General features: G+C 37.2%; 2 protein-coding genes across 2 annotated transcripts in view; one reads left to right on the plus strand and one right to left on the minus strand.

Annotated features, from left to right (window-relative positions):
• Nucleotides 1-1147, minus strand: part of LOC115924096 (rho-related BTB domain-containing protein 1-like) — a 77874-nt gene extending 76727 nt beyond the window's left edge. The window contains exon 1 of the mRNA XM_030985854.1: nucleotides 965-1147. The gene's annotated coding sequence lies outside the window, so the exon portion shown is untranslated. The remainder of the gene's footprint in view (nucleotides 1-964) is intronic.
• Nucleotides 1148-2302: 1155 nt separating this feature from the next.
• LOC587162 (polycomb group RING finger protein 1) lies at nucleotides 2303-10822 on the plus strand. The gene is made up of 8 exons (XM_003724045.3): nucleotides 2303-2413; nucleotides 3672-3783; nucleotides 4067-4169; nucleotides 5202-5354; nucleotides 5781-5937; nucleotides 6827-6965; nucleotides 8529-8609; nucleotides 9704-10822. Exons 2-8 carry the CDS (start codon nucleotides 3757-3759, stop codon nucleotides 9767-9769), a joined length of 726 nt encoding a protein of 241 aa, XP_003724093.1. The 5' UTR covers nucleotides 2303-2413; nucleotides 3672-3756; the 3' UTR covers nucleotides 9770-10822.
• The last annotated feature ends 5666 nt before the right edge of the window (nucleotides 10823-16488 follow it).

Genomic DNA, 16488 nt, shown 5'->3' on the forward strand with positions numbered 1-16488 from the left:
TAAACATGGGTCCCACTTATAACAAAAATACCATTAGAAATAGATCCATTTATCAAAATTTCAAAAATTTGCAAAACATCCCCTCCCCCCAAAAACCCTGAAAAGTGTGAAAAATGTTTTTTTTGGAGAAAAATGACCCCAAAAGACCCTGAATAATGGGTAGGGGTTACGAGGCTTTAGCGGCAGACCCCTGTCCAAACCAAATCTGAGTATCCCCCCCCCCCCCCGCCCCCCCGGGGACCAAACAACCAAATACTAAGTCCGGATACAGTGCACAACGTGTGGGTAGTATCAAGTATGAGTAAAATACTAGGACGCAATCAGTAATAGTATCATCTGGTCATTGCAGGATTTATAATTATGATATGAAGATCAAGACTACTCACTAAGACTAGACCCCAGGCCCAACATGCAACATGACCTCTTCTGAGCTAAGCTGAAAATAAACCAGTCTCTGAGTCTGATATCGACGAGGACATGACTTGGAGAAACAATCCAATTAAGTTTAAACCATACTTGAGACGGGATGCAACAGTAAAAAGGGACAAATAAGCGAAGCTTCCAGTCTCTACACCCAAGTATACCAAGTAAGTAATATGACTAGTCCTGAGACTACTTTGGCTCCTTTGGCCCAAATTCACAAAGAAGGTTTGTCGACAAACCATGGTTTTCGTACGTCATATGACGTGTTTTACACGTTTTTTACAAACTTGGTTTTTAAAGAACAAAAGGAGGTTTGGCGAAACAAAAGGAGGTTTGAGCTCAAACCTTTGTCTGAGCTCAAATTGCTTTGTGAATTCGGGCCTTTGAGTTTGACATCATGATCAGCTGATTGATCATGATCATGACTTCATGACAAATATCAGTTTCATTCAAGAATCCCCACCCCAACTTAGATCTTGGCTTAGTGGAGGTCTAGTCAATAAAATAAAGAAGAATCAGAATCAGTACGCGCGAATCTTACCGAGTTCAACAATCTTAAACTTGAAAGTGGACTGCTCTTTCCCTCTCACACTTCAGGAATTTGGTGATTTTTGTCGCATCGCGAAGACGATGTTCGAATGTTCCGATGGTTACAGATCTAATGAAAGTTGAACTGCAAGCTCAGCTGATCTGACGCGCAAAAGGGATGTTTTGTTTACAAAATATGGTTGACTTTACCTAGTCTTTTTCGAATGCATTAGATTTTATTCTTGTCAAAGATCCCTGCAAACGTGTAAAACAGTTCAACCAAATAATCAACGTGACCTTGAAATAAATTTCAAAGGAGTCGGCCCAGCTGCAAAAACGGTCAGTTTTTGCAGGTTTAGGGTTAGGGTAAGGCTAAGGGTTAGGGCAGTGGCGGAACAAGGGGGCAGGCCCGGGGGCCCTGTCCCCCTCCCCTCGTAAAAAACGTGCAAAAACAAGTTTATTTTCCTTTTTTTTTGAGATGGTGGGGGGGGGGGGGGGGGGTGCGATTTTTTCTAATTTTCGAGAGCCAAAAAAAAAAAAAAAATATATATATATATATATATATATATATACATATTTTTGCTCACTACCCCCCCCCCCCCCCCCCCCCCCCCCCCCCTGAGCAAATATTTTCAAATTTCGGAAGCAAAAAAAAAATCCCCCCTCCCCCTCCCCCCCCCCCCCCCCCCCCCGTTTATTCACCGGCTGGCTGTTTCGCCGCTAAATATTTTCTCATAAATTGGGCCCCCTCTTTGGCCCCTTCCCCTGCAGCCGGCTGGATCCGCCCCTGGGTTAGAGTTAGGGTTAGGGTAAAATAACAAAAATTGACAGTTTTTGCTATCAGAGTTAGCCCAGATTCATTTCATGAATACCCTAGTGATACCCTAGCTAGTCTTATTTTATTTTGTCACGGATGACTGAGCAACAAAAGGGTCATCGTTAAAAAGAAAATATTTTAATACATTTATTTATTCGGGCACATCGCTTTTGCGTTGTGGTTGTGGGGGCGGGGGCGGGGGGCCGGGGGGTAAGAGGACATTTTTTTTTTTGGGTCTCAAAAATTTCGCAACGACTCAACCAGCCGCGGAATAAGCGGGGGGGGGGGGGGGGGTAAGAGTACCGATCGGTATTTCGTTTCCTTGGGGAAGGGGTAGGGTCAGCTTTTTGGGTCACATTACTTCAGATCAATGTGTAAAAACAAAATAAAACCTGACAAAAAATCAAGTAGATTTATTTCATGATGTGTTAGTAATATTCAGATTTTATTTCCATGAATAGGACTAAATGATTTATCGAGTAGGCCACCTACACGAAAATCAATTTTTGGTTTTTCCTGCATACACAAAAACTAAGTTAGAACGATAAGTACAAGACTACTAAGTTTCTGACGCTAGAGCCACGAAGTAAATCATGATTTCTCTATGAATTTTAACAATTAAAGGTGACAAGTCAATGGTTTTTTGTGAGTTACTTCATATTGAAAATTATCTATTTAAATTCATCTATATCTCTAACTGATAATTGTTTAAATATATATTATTTTCGTCATGTTAACTGTGATTTTTAAGCTATTTAGTCAAGCAATTTTTTGTTTACAGTCCCACGTGCTTTAATTGATGATAAGTTTTTTTTCTTCGGCGCTCTACGGGTTTCGGGTTCCCGTTTGCGATCGCGCGATCCGGAGGCTGGCATGGCGATGCGTAAAACGGATTACACGTAATAAGATACCCCCAGTTCACCGTCTGCTTTTATGAGTTGTCCGTCTTCCCAAGGATTTTTATCACTCGTACCGTGGAAGTAAATGTACAAAGTTTCAAAGTCGATGTGAAATGCACAATGATCAAGCTCAAGAAAATCATTGTGGAATCCGTTTTTCGCATTACCAACGCACGGATTGGAAATCAAAAACGTCAGCGAAAATCCAGACAATCCTCATTATTGCGGACGATCCTTATTCTTGGACCAGCGCCCCTACTGCTGATGGCAAAAAAAGGGAAGGAGAGAAAGGGAAGGAGAGAAAGGAAGAGGAAGAAAGGAAAGGGGGAAAGAAATAGGGGGGGGGGGGGGGAGGAGAGAAAAGGAAAGAATGAAATAAAAAAGAAGCCAACCCCAAGAAAGAAAGAGAAAAGAGAGGGAGATGAATGAAAATGGAAGGGAAAGAGGAAGAGGGATATTACTTAGATCCTATTAGATAAGAGAAATAAAAGATGAAGAGGAAAGAATACAATGTTTTCATGAAAACAAATTATAAGAAACTGCTATGTTTTTTCAGGAAGGAAATAACATCCCTGGAAAATCTGGAGACTGGTACATTATTCCGTTAGCGTTTAGCATTAGCATCATAATCTATAATTTATAACATGCAGACAGAGTTTTGTGCATGCAAATGCTCGGTCTCCCAATGTTATTTTAATGGATTTCAATGTTTTATTTGATGGGGTTTGCAATAATAGAGTATCTTAGAGTAATTGAGTTGTAACAGTTCTTCAATATACCTAGAGGGTTGATCCAATATCACTTTATATACATTAATGGACAATCAACAGAATCTTGAATTATATTTTTTGGCAAACTGCTAGCCGACGCAGATCTCTCAAAAGAGGAATGATCTGTGAGAAGTCTGAAGCTTAACGCTATTTGAAGTCCTGTAGATACACGCTGATTGTGATCATTGTTGGAAGTTTATCTTCTTTCTGCCTGTTATCCCCAATGAACTGCAGATTCATGATGGCACTAAGACCAACGTGACCTATATGTCTTCATCCAATGGGGTAAAGAAGGTCGGAGGTCAGCAGACAAATCAGGATGAACGGAGAAGTGAGCGATATACATGTAAGAGATCAAAATATTTCTATATACCCATCATCCTCGAATCTCCCAATTCATTTCAATTTTAGAAGCTTATTAATCTATGAACAAAGCTGAACATTTTCTTTCAAGCACACCAGAACTTGATCCATTAAACTCATTAGAAAATAAAGCACAACTTCAAAATTGATTTTGATTTTTATTATGTACATTTATCAATTTGCTTTCAAAGGAATTGACTCTGTATACAAACATTTACTATTAAACTGTTGATTATTTTCCCTCTGCTTAATTTCTGTGTATGCAGGACATCAAATTGAAAATCCGAGAACTGAATCAGCACATCGTGTGTATCCTGTGTGCTGGCTACTATATTGATGCTACGACTGTTACAGAGTGTTTACATACCTGTGAGTATTGGCAATTTCAAAGCATAGCAGAGGTTTTGTAGTCCAGTGGTTTGATCATCTAACACTAGTAATTGTTGTTATAGATATATTGACTGCTATGAGAGGTATTGCTGTTTCTATAGGCTCAAGGGTACCGTCCCCGAGAGCCAGTATAGAAACAGCTTTGCATCGAATATTAAAGCAGTCGATATATCTTTTATATACCGAATTCACAAACATATCTACAAAGAATTTTTACCTTATCCTTTTCTTTAGTAAAGACTGGTTAAAATATCACAGAAAAACTGAGGCACTGTCTGTAAATCTTCGCTGGAAAGTTGCCTGAATGTTATGATCATTCGGAATTCGCAGACAAAAAGCATTGTATGAAATCCACACAGAGAAACTTTTTTTACACGTAAACAAATGGGGATCTCAGCAAAATGTATTTATGCTGCCTGTTACCTGGGGCAACGGGCATCTCTTTAAAAACTATTGACCGGTAGGCGGGCATTTTTTAAAAGACTATTGACCGTTAGGCGGGCATGGCTCAAATCTGTGTTCCACCCCCAAGCCAAATATGAATAATAAATTCTATACCTGATGGACTGTAAATCATTTGTTATTTTGTAAGAGCTTCTTCATGAAATGGGGTTTACACTCGATCCTAGACACAATCTCTGACATAAATCTTTGATGGTTTCTGAAACAAATGTTCCGCGGTCGCTTTCCTTCTGTAACCAAACTCCATCCATGCATCAAACACTTCACTCAATGTCAACCTTGACCCCGAACCTAACATAAAACCCAATCCCAACCCTAACCCAGTATCTTTGACAAAATAAAGCCTGGAGCAAATATTACCAGAACAAATATTGAATCTTCTTCTTCGTCCGTTTGAGTACATCCCTCTTTACAGAGTATTGACGTACTATACTGGAAAGGTAGTGACTCTTCTCTACACTGGGCCTCCATTTAACGTCCTATCCGAGGGACGGGTCACCCTTTGAAGATGTCCTGTCAATGTCCATTGCCTTTTCTCTTCTCCCTTAGTTTGTAAGAGCTGCATCGTGAAGTATCTTCAAACCTCCAAGATCTGTCCCATGTGCAATCAGAAAGTCCATGAAACCCAACCTGTGCTGAACCTCCGGCCGGATCGGACCATGCAGGATGTCGTTCTGAAATTAGTCCCAAAGCTTTTTGAGAGTGAGTATGTCCAGCGCAAATACCGAGAAATGTGTATGGAGAGACTGCCCTGGGGAGACGAGAAAAGCAGCCATTTTAAATAAAGTGGGTGGTCTTCAAGTACAGGGACCTGTTTCGTAAAACATGTTATCAATAACAAATGCCAAATTTCTGTGACAAATTTGCTCTCTGCCAATCAAATGCCATGATTTCAGTAGCTTATAACAGTTATTGTAACTTGTTATTGACAAAAAAATTTATAAAACAGAGGCTATAGATTGCCTATAGAGTACTAACGTGCTAACGTCATACTTGCTTGTCGTTCAGGTTACTGGTTCTAAACAGAGCCTGCACATGAGGTTCACCACAAAATAATTCAAGCAACAGGCTGGGTGTGATCACCAAAACTGTATGTGACCTTTAAATCACAATATGCTTTTATTACAGAGGAAGAGCAGAGAAAGATGGAGTTTTACAAATCACGAGGTTTAGACAAAGTCCAAAGTAAAGTCCAGCAGAAGTCTTTCAGTGGCAAGCTTGACCCGACAGGAGGTCACTTCTACAAGAACGATGAACAAGTCTCATTGTGCCTTGAATACCTTGGGTGAGTAGATTAAAAATATTAAGCATTCAAAACTGAGAAATATAAGCCCAAAGAGGGAGGGAAAAAAAAGAAAAAAAAATTAAAAAGAAAAAAGATTTCTGACCCATGTTTTGGCACCTAAAGAGCATTACAACATCTTTTTTTTTAAGCCTGACATGAAACAGCCCTTGGTATTTATCTCCGGTAAGAAGATGCCCATGGATTAAAAGACTTTTGGCATTTACAAAAAATGATACATCATGGTTGGAAGGAGTAATTGGCAATTAACCAGATATAATAGAAACTCAGCGCATTTGATATTTAATAGTAGATTTTGATTTCAAAGAAAAGGTATATCAGCTGAATTTCTTGCAAAAGAAAGAAATTCAGCACATTCAGTAGTACAGTTGATGTAAATTGAGAAGTAAACATTAAAGAAATAAAGAAATATTTGTATGATGAATAAAAAAAAACTGCCCTTTTTCTGTAATGTACTTGTAGATGTTATTTCATATTAAGTGCTTTATGAATCCAGATTCATGTGGTGTTATTTAAATGCCTAAACAAGCCTTTTATCTAGGGCAAGTTAGGGGCAAGAATGGTGAGGGGGGATGGGGGAGATGAAGAGTGAGGAAGGGTGTTGCCAGGCACCTTGGAGAGACTTTCTCACTTGGGATATTGACGTGTATTGTGTGTGTATCTTTTCACTCTAAATTGTCTGACAAGCAACTTATAAAGTATGAAAAGATAAGAAATGAAGGAAAAAAAAGGGGAAGGAAAGAAAGATAGAGAAGAGAGAGAGAGAGAAAGAGAATGTACCCATTTAGTCAGGATTCATTATTACAACATTAATCCCCTCACTTCTACAACCATGTTAATTAACCTTCCATTTATTCTTCTCTTATTTTAGAAATGGACCCAGTCGAGCTGAGGAAGATGCCGGCATCACACAGCTAGATAAGAAGTACATCCGATGTTCCGTCAGGACATGTGTCTATCATTTACAGAAACTACTGTTGAAGAAGCTTGATGTCTCCAAAGATTCTGAGGTATTCTTGATCTTTGTTGTCATCAACATTAGCATCATTAGGCCTATCAGCATCATTAGGCCTGTCTTCATCAGCTCGAGATTGCCAAATATCCTGCTATTTGAACTATCCCGATCGCAAATTATCCAGTTACTTTGCGTCTTCATCAGCCCGAAGTTGCGATTAGCGGGATATTTGGTTAGGCTAATCATCCAAAGATATCTTGGGCTAGTTTGCAAAATATCCCGCTATTTTCAGGTTGTCTTCGCCAGCCCGAAGACTCGCACTATGCGTGAACGCTGAGCAAAATATCTCAAGCTAATTTCTCGAACTTGAGTTTCGAGTGTCGAGCTGATGAGGACGCGATTTGTAACTTTGGGATTATTTCCCGAATCAAAAATAGCAGGGCTATGGCAATCTCGAGCTGATGAGGACAGGCCTTTTGTTATCATGACTGACTGATCGGATGTTACAGCCATTTAATGAACAAGATATAAACAAAGATATTAAATGCAGATGGCAATGGAAAAATGAATATGTAAACAAACACAATAAAAATGCTGTAAGAACATGTCTTTCAATTGTTAATACATCTTCTGAACATCAGTTAAAGTCTATTCACCACTTTCCAAAGTGAAGAGCAAGTCTACCCTTATTCTTGGCTATTCTATACTCTAAATCTTTGTTGGACTCCAAGTTAAGGGAGATCCCCTTTGAATCTGCAATTATAAACATAATATCTAAACAAACAAAAAAATACATATGTTTAGAATTGTAGAGGTGTCGTGGTCGAGTAGATGTGTCACAGGACTGTGGATTACAAGGTCCGCGGTTCAAATCCTACCGCAGCACTAGTGTCCTTTGGCAAGACATTGATCTGCATTTGCCACTCTCCACCCAGTTGTTAAATGGGTACCCGGTAGGATGCAAAAGTTAATGTTGTTGGATTAGCAAGTGGCGCTTGTAAATTGGCGACTGGCTGGAAAGCTCCCCAGGGAGTGGAAAATGTGCATTTATTGTGTTTGCGGGTAAGCCTGAATCCAATCACCGGGTAATAATATGTGCTGCGCCTAGAAACAAATTAGGCGCATTATAAATGTGAGATATTATTATTATTATTATTATAATCTTTAAAGGTAAAGACCAGTATTGGAAACGCCCCAATTTCAAAAAATGAAATGGAAGCTCTCATTACCAATCATGTGAAAGAATATGTTTTGACTAATACATGATGATAAAAAATTTGCCGGGAAACCGCCTACTAATTTATATATTTGGTAAATTTGTTTCTCTCATGGTCTGTGAGAGATATAGGGTAGTCCCATATACATCTTTCTGTGTATATTGCTTGTAACTTTACGAAGAATGGGCCAAATTTCTTATCATTTTGATGATTCCAGAACCTTGCAGATGCTAGATGCTAGATGATCAACCGTTTCTGATCGATTCCACAACGTTTCTTTCACAATGCAATCGCATGACCATAACTGGTCTTTACCTTTAAGACTTTAAGTCTAAAAAGAGTAAACATGGTGGCCCAGAAAGGTTTCTAGCTAAATGTGATGTCATTTTTATCCTATTCAGGTTTTGCTGTATTGTGAAGATGAAGAACTATATGAGGAAGAGCCTATGAAGTACATATGGGTATCACACTGGAAAGGAAAGGCAAGTTTTATTCTCATTTCTGAAAGATTCCAATTCAATTCAATTCATTTCAATTTCGGTTTAATTGTTTTTTTAAAAGAACATGGCAAAAGTCTGGAGACTAGTAGTGTCATATTTACAGTAAAATAAAAGAACAAATACAATAAGGTTATAAAATGTAGAGGGATGTATATTATAGTTCAATAATGATTAAACGAAGGAAGTGACTTCATGCATTAAAAAGATAATGTTAAACAGCAATTTCCTAAAACTTTGCATTACCTTTAAAGGTAATACAAATTTCGGGAAATTTTGAAAAGTGGCTGGATAGTGATTCTTTACAATTTTGATATATTTGGGGTCCCTGTGGATGTATCATAAGCACGAGAAAATTTAGCCCCTAAAACACTTCTGCTTTTGAGAAAAATTGAATATCAAAAATAACCAGTGCTCCTGGTAAATGTTAATGAATTTCAAATAGCGCCTACGGCCAAACAATAGTAGCTGTAACCATGACAATCTCAGCGTATGTAGTTGCCATGTATAATTTCCAAACGGTTGATTTTAGTCAAGAAACATTGTTTTATAGCTAAATTAATATCTTGACCTTGAGAGAGAGCTATACAACATAAAGAGTTTATTATTTACAATTTTATCACTTTAGTCTCAATTTCAACCGCGACAACGACCACTATATATTGTAGGATCGCATACGCTTACAATATGTTCATTTGAACCAAATTCATGACCCTGTACCAAAACTTTGTATTACCTTTAACTATCCCTTTAATGTCCCTCTGATTCCGGTGAATGATATTATCGTAAATATGTATGATAGTACAGCTCCAGATGTGTGTACTTCATTGACTATTATTCATCTCACAAGAGATATTTGTTCATTAATAAGGATATATCTAATACTTGTGATATTTCTATGTAAAATAATTAAAAAAAGGGGCTAGTGATATTGCGTTTTGAAAAAAGCTATTAAACAGAATAACATCAGGCAAAAGTTTGTTGCAGAAATAGGCAAACTTTTACTGAATGTGTAAGAAGGGAACAGTTATGCCTTAATTCTTTACTACCATTTTTTTTTCTCCCTGTTTCTCTCATAGGCTGCCCCAATGGTTCTGAAATACCAAATCATCTCTGGATCCAGCACCCAGAATGGGATACACTAGACACCTCAACACTCTTTCATCTGGTGTTATACCAATGCTTTCTTAATCATGTCATGCAAACATGCCACATCTTGTTTGGAATCCATTTCAACACCATGATGTTCCACCCAAATACTATCAGCATGACTTTGGTGCTTTTATTTAATGCCTTGGGATGCCTTGCTGTTTGAATTATATCATTTAATCTTCTTGGAACACTGAATGTCTCAGGCAAGTGCTTATCATGGGACTATTTCACTGAACATCCTTCTGGTGCTATCATTTATTTTAACACCATAATCAAGTTTAATTGTCTCAATTTGCTTTAATATAAGCACGCCACCAACTGCTTTATAGAAAACTATCATGTATGTTAATATGGTGCTAGTGTTTAATCAAGCCTGAAATAACCAACCCATGTCGCAGGTTAACCCTGGTGGATCGCTGATTATCAACACTTTATCTGGTGAAATGTGTAGGCCTGGTGTAATTTTTCTCATACTTCCAATGTTCTGCAATCAAGAAGCATGAAAGAAGGTACTTTCTATCAGTGTAACACGGACAGAACACCGATGACCAACACTGAATTGTTATTCTGGTGTCGGTGTCCATACTATGAATGTCCAACAAACAACCTCAAACCAGCCAACCTTGACCGAGAGCTGTGCACTGATGACCGGGAGTTCATGAGACGTGTAGCACCATTGTAAAAGTATTGACCACAAATATTAGCGCACCAGGTTGCTTTTAAAAAAATCATAATTTATGAAAAGAACCTGGCACCTCTTTATGAATATCACAAGCCGCAGATGCCAAATCAAGAGATGATCATCGCACCAGCACCAACTTTATTTGCGCTGATGGAAGCGTTAATGAGATCAAACCCTGATGAAAAAAAAGAAGATGATTCGTAGGACAGTATGAACAGCATGATTCATCTCAAATTCACTTTGCACTTCCAATCCATGCATTAATGCTCATTCTGCAATTACACTGACCAGACCAGCAACAGTTAGATAACAAACCGAAGATGAGGAAATGCAATACCTGGAATGTCTCAGATTAAAAAAAAAATATTTATTGCTTAATTTGGCGGTGTGACTGGACCATCTCAAGCATCAAGACTCTCCGTGCTCTTTGGCATATCCTGACTGATTTTGCTTTTTTCACCAATTACTGATTGCCCTTGCATGAACCGCACTGTGAAACAAACTAGAAAAGAACAATCAGTCTTTTTGATTTCTTCACAGAAGAGTGTTTTTAATGGATGCATGGTGGTGGTTTCTTTGATTGCGAAGTTGTGCATGGGGAAAACAAAACTTTTGCTTGAATTTTATTTGAAGCCATGAACATTGCATGAATTCAATGGTGCTTGGAGCTTAGACTGAATGAACACATGCGCCGTTTTGTTTTTCCGGAAGGAGATTGTTGATATGCAGGGCTCACGAGAGAAACCAGGGATCCGTCTCACACAGCCTTTTTTCAATGACAAATGACAAAAATCAGTGACAATCCTGCTGATAACCAATCAGAAGCAAGGATTTCGGTAGCTTATAACACAAACTGTCATGTGTCACTGATGACAAGTTTTGTGAAACGCCTCCCAGATGTGAGAAGATGAGGTTGACATACATGTACATTACCTGGACGTGATTGGAAATAGGGTCCTGCTGAATTTGGCAGTGTATGTTTCTGCTTATTGCTCGTATTATATTGTCTAGGAGAGCTCTAATCAACTCAGTATAAGAACAAGAAAGATGGAAAAGTAGTTTCTTATCCAGATTTAAAAGTTAGCATGAACATGTGTGAAAATCAGAATGAGTTTTATATTTTTGTTCATAGCACTTTTTCATGTGTTGCGGGCAAAATATTAATTTAATTTTCTTTTTAGACTGGTAGATAACAGTGCAGTTTAGAAATATTTTGAACAAAGATTTTACAAATTAAAAAAATCATGCTTGCTCCTCATTTTGCTCATTTTTTGGTTTCTTTTTTAAAATATGTTATTTGCAAAATACATTTATGTGTTAATCTGTGTATGGATATCAGATATACTACATGCATTGTGTTTTTCTTTAATCTATATTTTGTGTCATCTTGTAAAACAGAGTTTAAAGGTAATACAAAGTTTTGGTATGGGGTCATGAATTTGGTTCAAATGAACATATTGGAAGCATATGTGAGCCTAGAATATTCAGTGATCGTTGTCGCAGTTGAAATAGAGTCTAAAGTTATGAAATTGTCAATAATAAACTCTTTTTATTGTATAGCTCCCTCTCAAGGTCAAGATATCATTTATTTTATAAAACAATGTTTCTTGACTAAAATCGGCCGATTTGCTATTCCTGTTTGGAAATTATATATCAGAACTACATATTCTGTGATTTTCATGGTCGCAGCTACCATAGGCGCCGTAGGCGCTATTTGAAATTTATCCACATTTACCGAGACCGGTAAATTGTTACCAGTATATTCAATTTTTCTAAAAAGCAGAATTGTTTTAGGGGCTGAATTTTTAGTGCCCTTAATACATCCACAGGGGCATCCAAGTATATCAAAATTGTAAAGAATCACTTTCCAGCCAATTTTCGAAATATCCCTAAACTTTGTATTACCTTTAATGCTCTCCTGGCTCTGATCAGACAGTGTGTTCTTATTGTATTGTATTTGTATATTTGGTTTGCTTGTCCAGTACTGACTATTTAAAATGATATTAATCATGTCTAAGACAGCTGAAATTGATAAATTAAAAAGAGGTATATTTATTGCTTACAATGAAATCCATACTTTTGTTGTAAAGCGGTCCTAAATTACTTTGTGAATGTACATGAATATTTGCATGAACAGTTCATTAGTATAATGAACATGTTTTGTTGAAGCCATACTGCACTAGAAGCACTAGAAGCACTACTGCTAAATCCCCTCTAGTGCCATCTCAGGTCAGCTGTAGCAGTATGGTCCCGTAACTCGCTGCGCTGTTGGTTTTCGCATCAAGGCCTCTGTCTGCGAAGCGGAAATTAGGTATTGAGGTACGCCCTTTTTGCAGGTTGACCATAAGATGGCACTGTGCAATAAAACAGTACGCTAGGGCAGTATCGCTATAAAAGGTACTCTGATAATGATGAAAATACAAATATTGCACAGAATTCAAGGAATTTCAGACTAAATGTATGATCATGAAAAACAAATTTCTGACCCCACTGATGGTTGGTCTCAGATTTATTTATTTAATCAAAGCTTTATTATATAATATATATATTCAGAATTTTTTTTTTTTTTAATTTTTATTGGGGAGGGGGGGGGGCATAGGGGGTTCTTGATTTCATTTTCTAAGTGTGCCTCGCTTCAATTCATTTACAATAAAAACAATTATTATTATTATTTTTGTTTTTGTTTGGGGGAGGGGGGCTCAAGTCCTTAGGCCCCCCACCCCCCCCCCCCCCCCCCCCCCCCCCTTGTTGCTACTGGGGTTTCAACTAGGTTTCAATATGGTTTAGGTTTAGTGTTGGGTTTCGTAAAGTGTATGGGTGCAGGGTTAAACTTGTGAATTTGATAGATGAACGATATTGACCACAAGGCAATGGTCGCTGGAGCGTGTGTTGTCTACTCCAATGTTGCACACAAGACAACAAAATGTGTAATGATAGCTGAGAAATACATTTGTGAGTGAATTTTTATTCTTCAGAAGTCATGTCATTTGGGATTTATAAAACAGTAATGCAGCCCACATGTGTATATCCACATTGGTGCTAGCTGGGCAGTGTACTTGCTTCTCAGAAATTTTCTTTTTCCTTGTCTTTTTTGTCTTAATTGGAAGAAAAAAATATTTACTTGTCCAAAGCTGGTTATATCAACACGATGGAGTACAGTAATTGTGATTTTCAATTCAGTCAGATAATTCTGTTAAACCTTTTTTCATGACATGCATTTTTAATATCTGGTGTATGGTTAAGCTTAAAGAAAAATAAAAAATAAACCCCAAACCAAACAAACAAACAAACGACAAAAACATGGGATGATTCATGATCTGTATTCTTGTATTTGTAATATGAGATCTGTCTTTAATCTCTCTTCATAAGAAAGTAATATATAGTTTGGTATGATTTTTTTTTAATTTTTGTATAGTCATGAAATATGAGCTATGAAAGTCATACCTTATACATGTACATGTACATACTGATATTTGCAGTATATCAACACACAATTTGGTTTTTGATTAAGTAGCAGTAGGGCCATATTCTATCAACTGCAAACGCATGATATTGGTAAAACATTACATTAGAGACACTTGTAATAAGCGCTATATAAAAATAAATTAAATAAATCAATTCTCTAAGAGAAATTAGGCCTATATCTTAGCCAAAATTCCTACTCTCAATATTCAACAATTTTTTTAAAGAATTGTTTCCTAAGTCTTTGAGTTAGATTCTTACACTTTTTGTAATTTTTGTCTTGGAGAAAGTGCTGAACCCTTTCAACACTAGGGGGGGGGGGGGGTGTTTCACAAAGATCGTAAGTCTAACTTAACTCAAGTTGGACTTGAAAATTATGGAGAGCCATTTGTAGCCTTAAAATTCAATATATTCAAAAGCAAACATCAAGTATTTTGGACTTTTTATAAATTCCACATCCAGAACATGAAATCTCCTTGATAATAAGAAATATTAATGATTTGAATCAACATGCTATGCCTTTAAAAAATAACTTTTACAAAATATTTTCATAGATGCTAACGGCTTTCCATAATTTTTAAGTCCAACTTACAGATAAGTTCAACTTAGGATCTTTGTGAAACACCCCCAGTTTTCCACATTTTGTGATCCAGCAGGCTCAGTAACTTTTGCATCAGAGCATAAAAGATGTAGGAAAAGAAAAGGCAACAATTTCTGCCCACATTGTGTCCATTTGGACCATCTTGTGTTTGACACTAGATTTAAACGAAAATAAGCTTTAAAATCTCTAAATTAGCAACACGCTGAGAGTTTCAAAGTCACTTTTTTTTTTCTCTAACAAATTGGCAATTTTTAAAACTTTGCAACACAGCTCATAACCATGCATATTGTTTACAGAGACGTGCCATTTTATTAGAATAATGTAGCAGTAAAATTAAAAAAATTGAGGGCCAATTTGAAGATGAAAAAGTGATAAATTTTGCACTGAATGGAAAATCATGTCCTGAAAAAGTCGATTTATGTGTGTAGCCTTTTATGGCTTTTTAAAACTAAAATCCTTATTACAAACAAATTCTTAGATTTATGCCAAATTTTATAGAAATTTATTGAATATGCCTCCTGATGATAATTGATTGGTATGGTAATTTGGTGAAAACTGATTACCCGGTAGATTTTATTTGGGGAGTCTTTCAGCAGAAAATTCTCACATTCGAAAATTGAAAATCTACTCGTTATTAGTTAATATGTACAATTCTGAAGGTCGATAGGCCTACACATCACTAATATTACTGTTGAAGTACCGAGTAAAACATATCTAAAAAGAAAAATGGTTCTTCAAGAGATTTTAAAAAAAAATTTATGTTATGTAATGTTCTTTACTTTATTCGGATTTGATTAATGTAAATATGTACATGGTATGGGTAAATTATTTAATAAATTTATCAATAAATACAATGAGGGAACGTTTACGTGCTTAATTTGTGTTTTCTGACTTTTTGTCAATTTTATCTACACTAATTCCTGTTTTGTTCGTAGGAAATGGAGGGAGAGGAAGAGAGAGAGAGAGAAACAGTGAGCATGAGAGGGAAAAGAGAGAGAGAGGGTGTGGGAGAGAAAACCAAATTGTAACGATTCCACTATCATTTTCTTTCACTTTTCTCTTATTTGTCCCCTCCCACTTTTTAATCCCTCAATGGGAGGGGGTCATGTGGCCCTATATACCTATTGCAATTACTATGCATTGGTGTAGTACGGGTCCAGCCAGATATGGGCAAGGGGGCACAAAGTGTTTCACAAAGATCCCAAGTCGAACTTATGGAGAGCCATTTGTAGCCTTAAAATAAGATGTATTCAAAAGCAAAATACAAGTATTTTAGACTTTTTGTAAATTTCACATTATGAACACGAAATCTCCTTGATAATAGAAAATATGAATGATTTGAATCAACCTTCTTGCCTTTTAAAATAACTTTTACAAAATATTTTCAAAGATGCTAGCAGCTTTTCATAATTGTAAAGTTAAACTTATATTAGGATCTTGTGAAACATCGCCCCCCCCCCCCAGGTCAAATAAAAGTGAAAGAGGTCGTCTAGTGAGGTAAGGGTGCTTGCAGAGGCGTCGCTAGACCTTTTCCAGTGGGGGGGGGGGGCGGGTGTAGAGGCTACCGATTACCGACAATACTAGCCACCAATTACCGACAAATATATTAATCCCAATGTCCACAAATTTAACCCTATAAACCCGGGGCCAGGAACTAAGTTATTTTTCAACCCCCCCCCCCTTTGACACTTCATTTAGTTATTAGAGAAAGAAAACGATTTGTTGTAACGTTCGCGACTTTAAATCCTTTTTTCACCCCTCCCGCGCGAAGCGAAGAAGCTATGACATTTCATTTAATCATCAGAGAAAGAAGACGATTCGTTGTACTGTTTTCGCGCCTCTTAATCCTTGCCTGAATTCATTTTCGCCCATCCTGCGCGGAAACTTTCAAGTTTCGTTAAATTATCAGAGAAAGAAGACGATTCGTTGTAGATCGTGTCCGTGTCTGAATTCAATTTTCCCCCTCC

Source organism: Strongylocentrotus purpuratus, unplaced genomic scaffold, assembly GCF_000002235.5.
Source record: "Strongylocentrotus purpuratus isolate Spur 01 unplaced genomic scaffold, Spur_5.0 spur5_scaffold_15, whole genome shotgun sequence".
NCBI classification, from domain to species: Eukaryota; Metazoa; Echinodermata; class Echinoidea; order Camarodonta; family Strongylocentrotidae; genus Strongylocentrotus; species Strongylocentrotus purpuratus.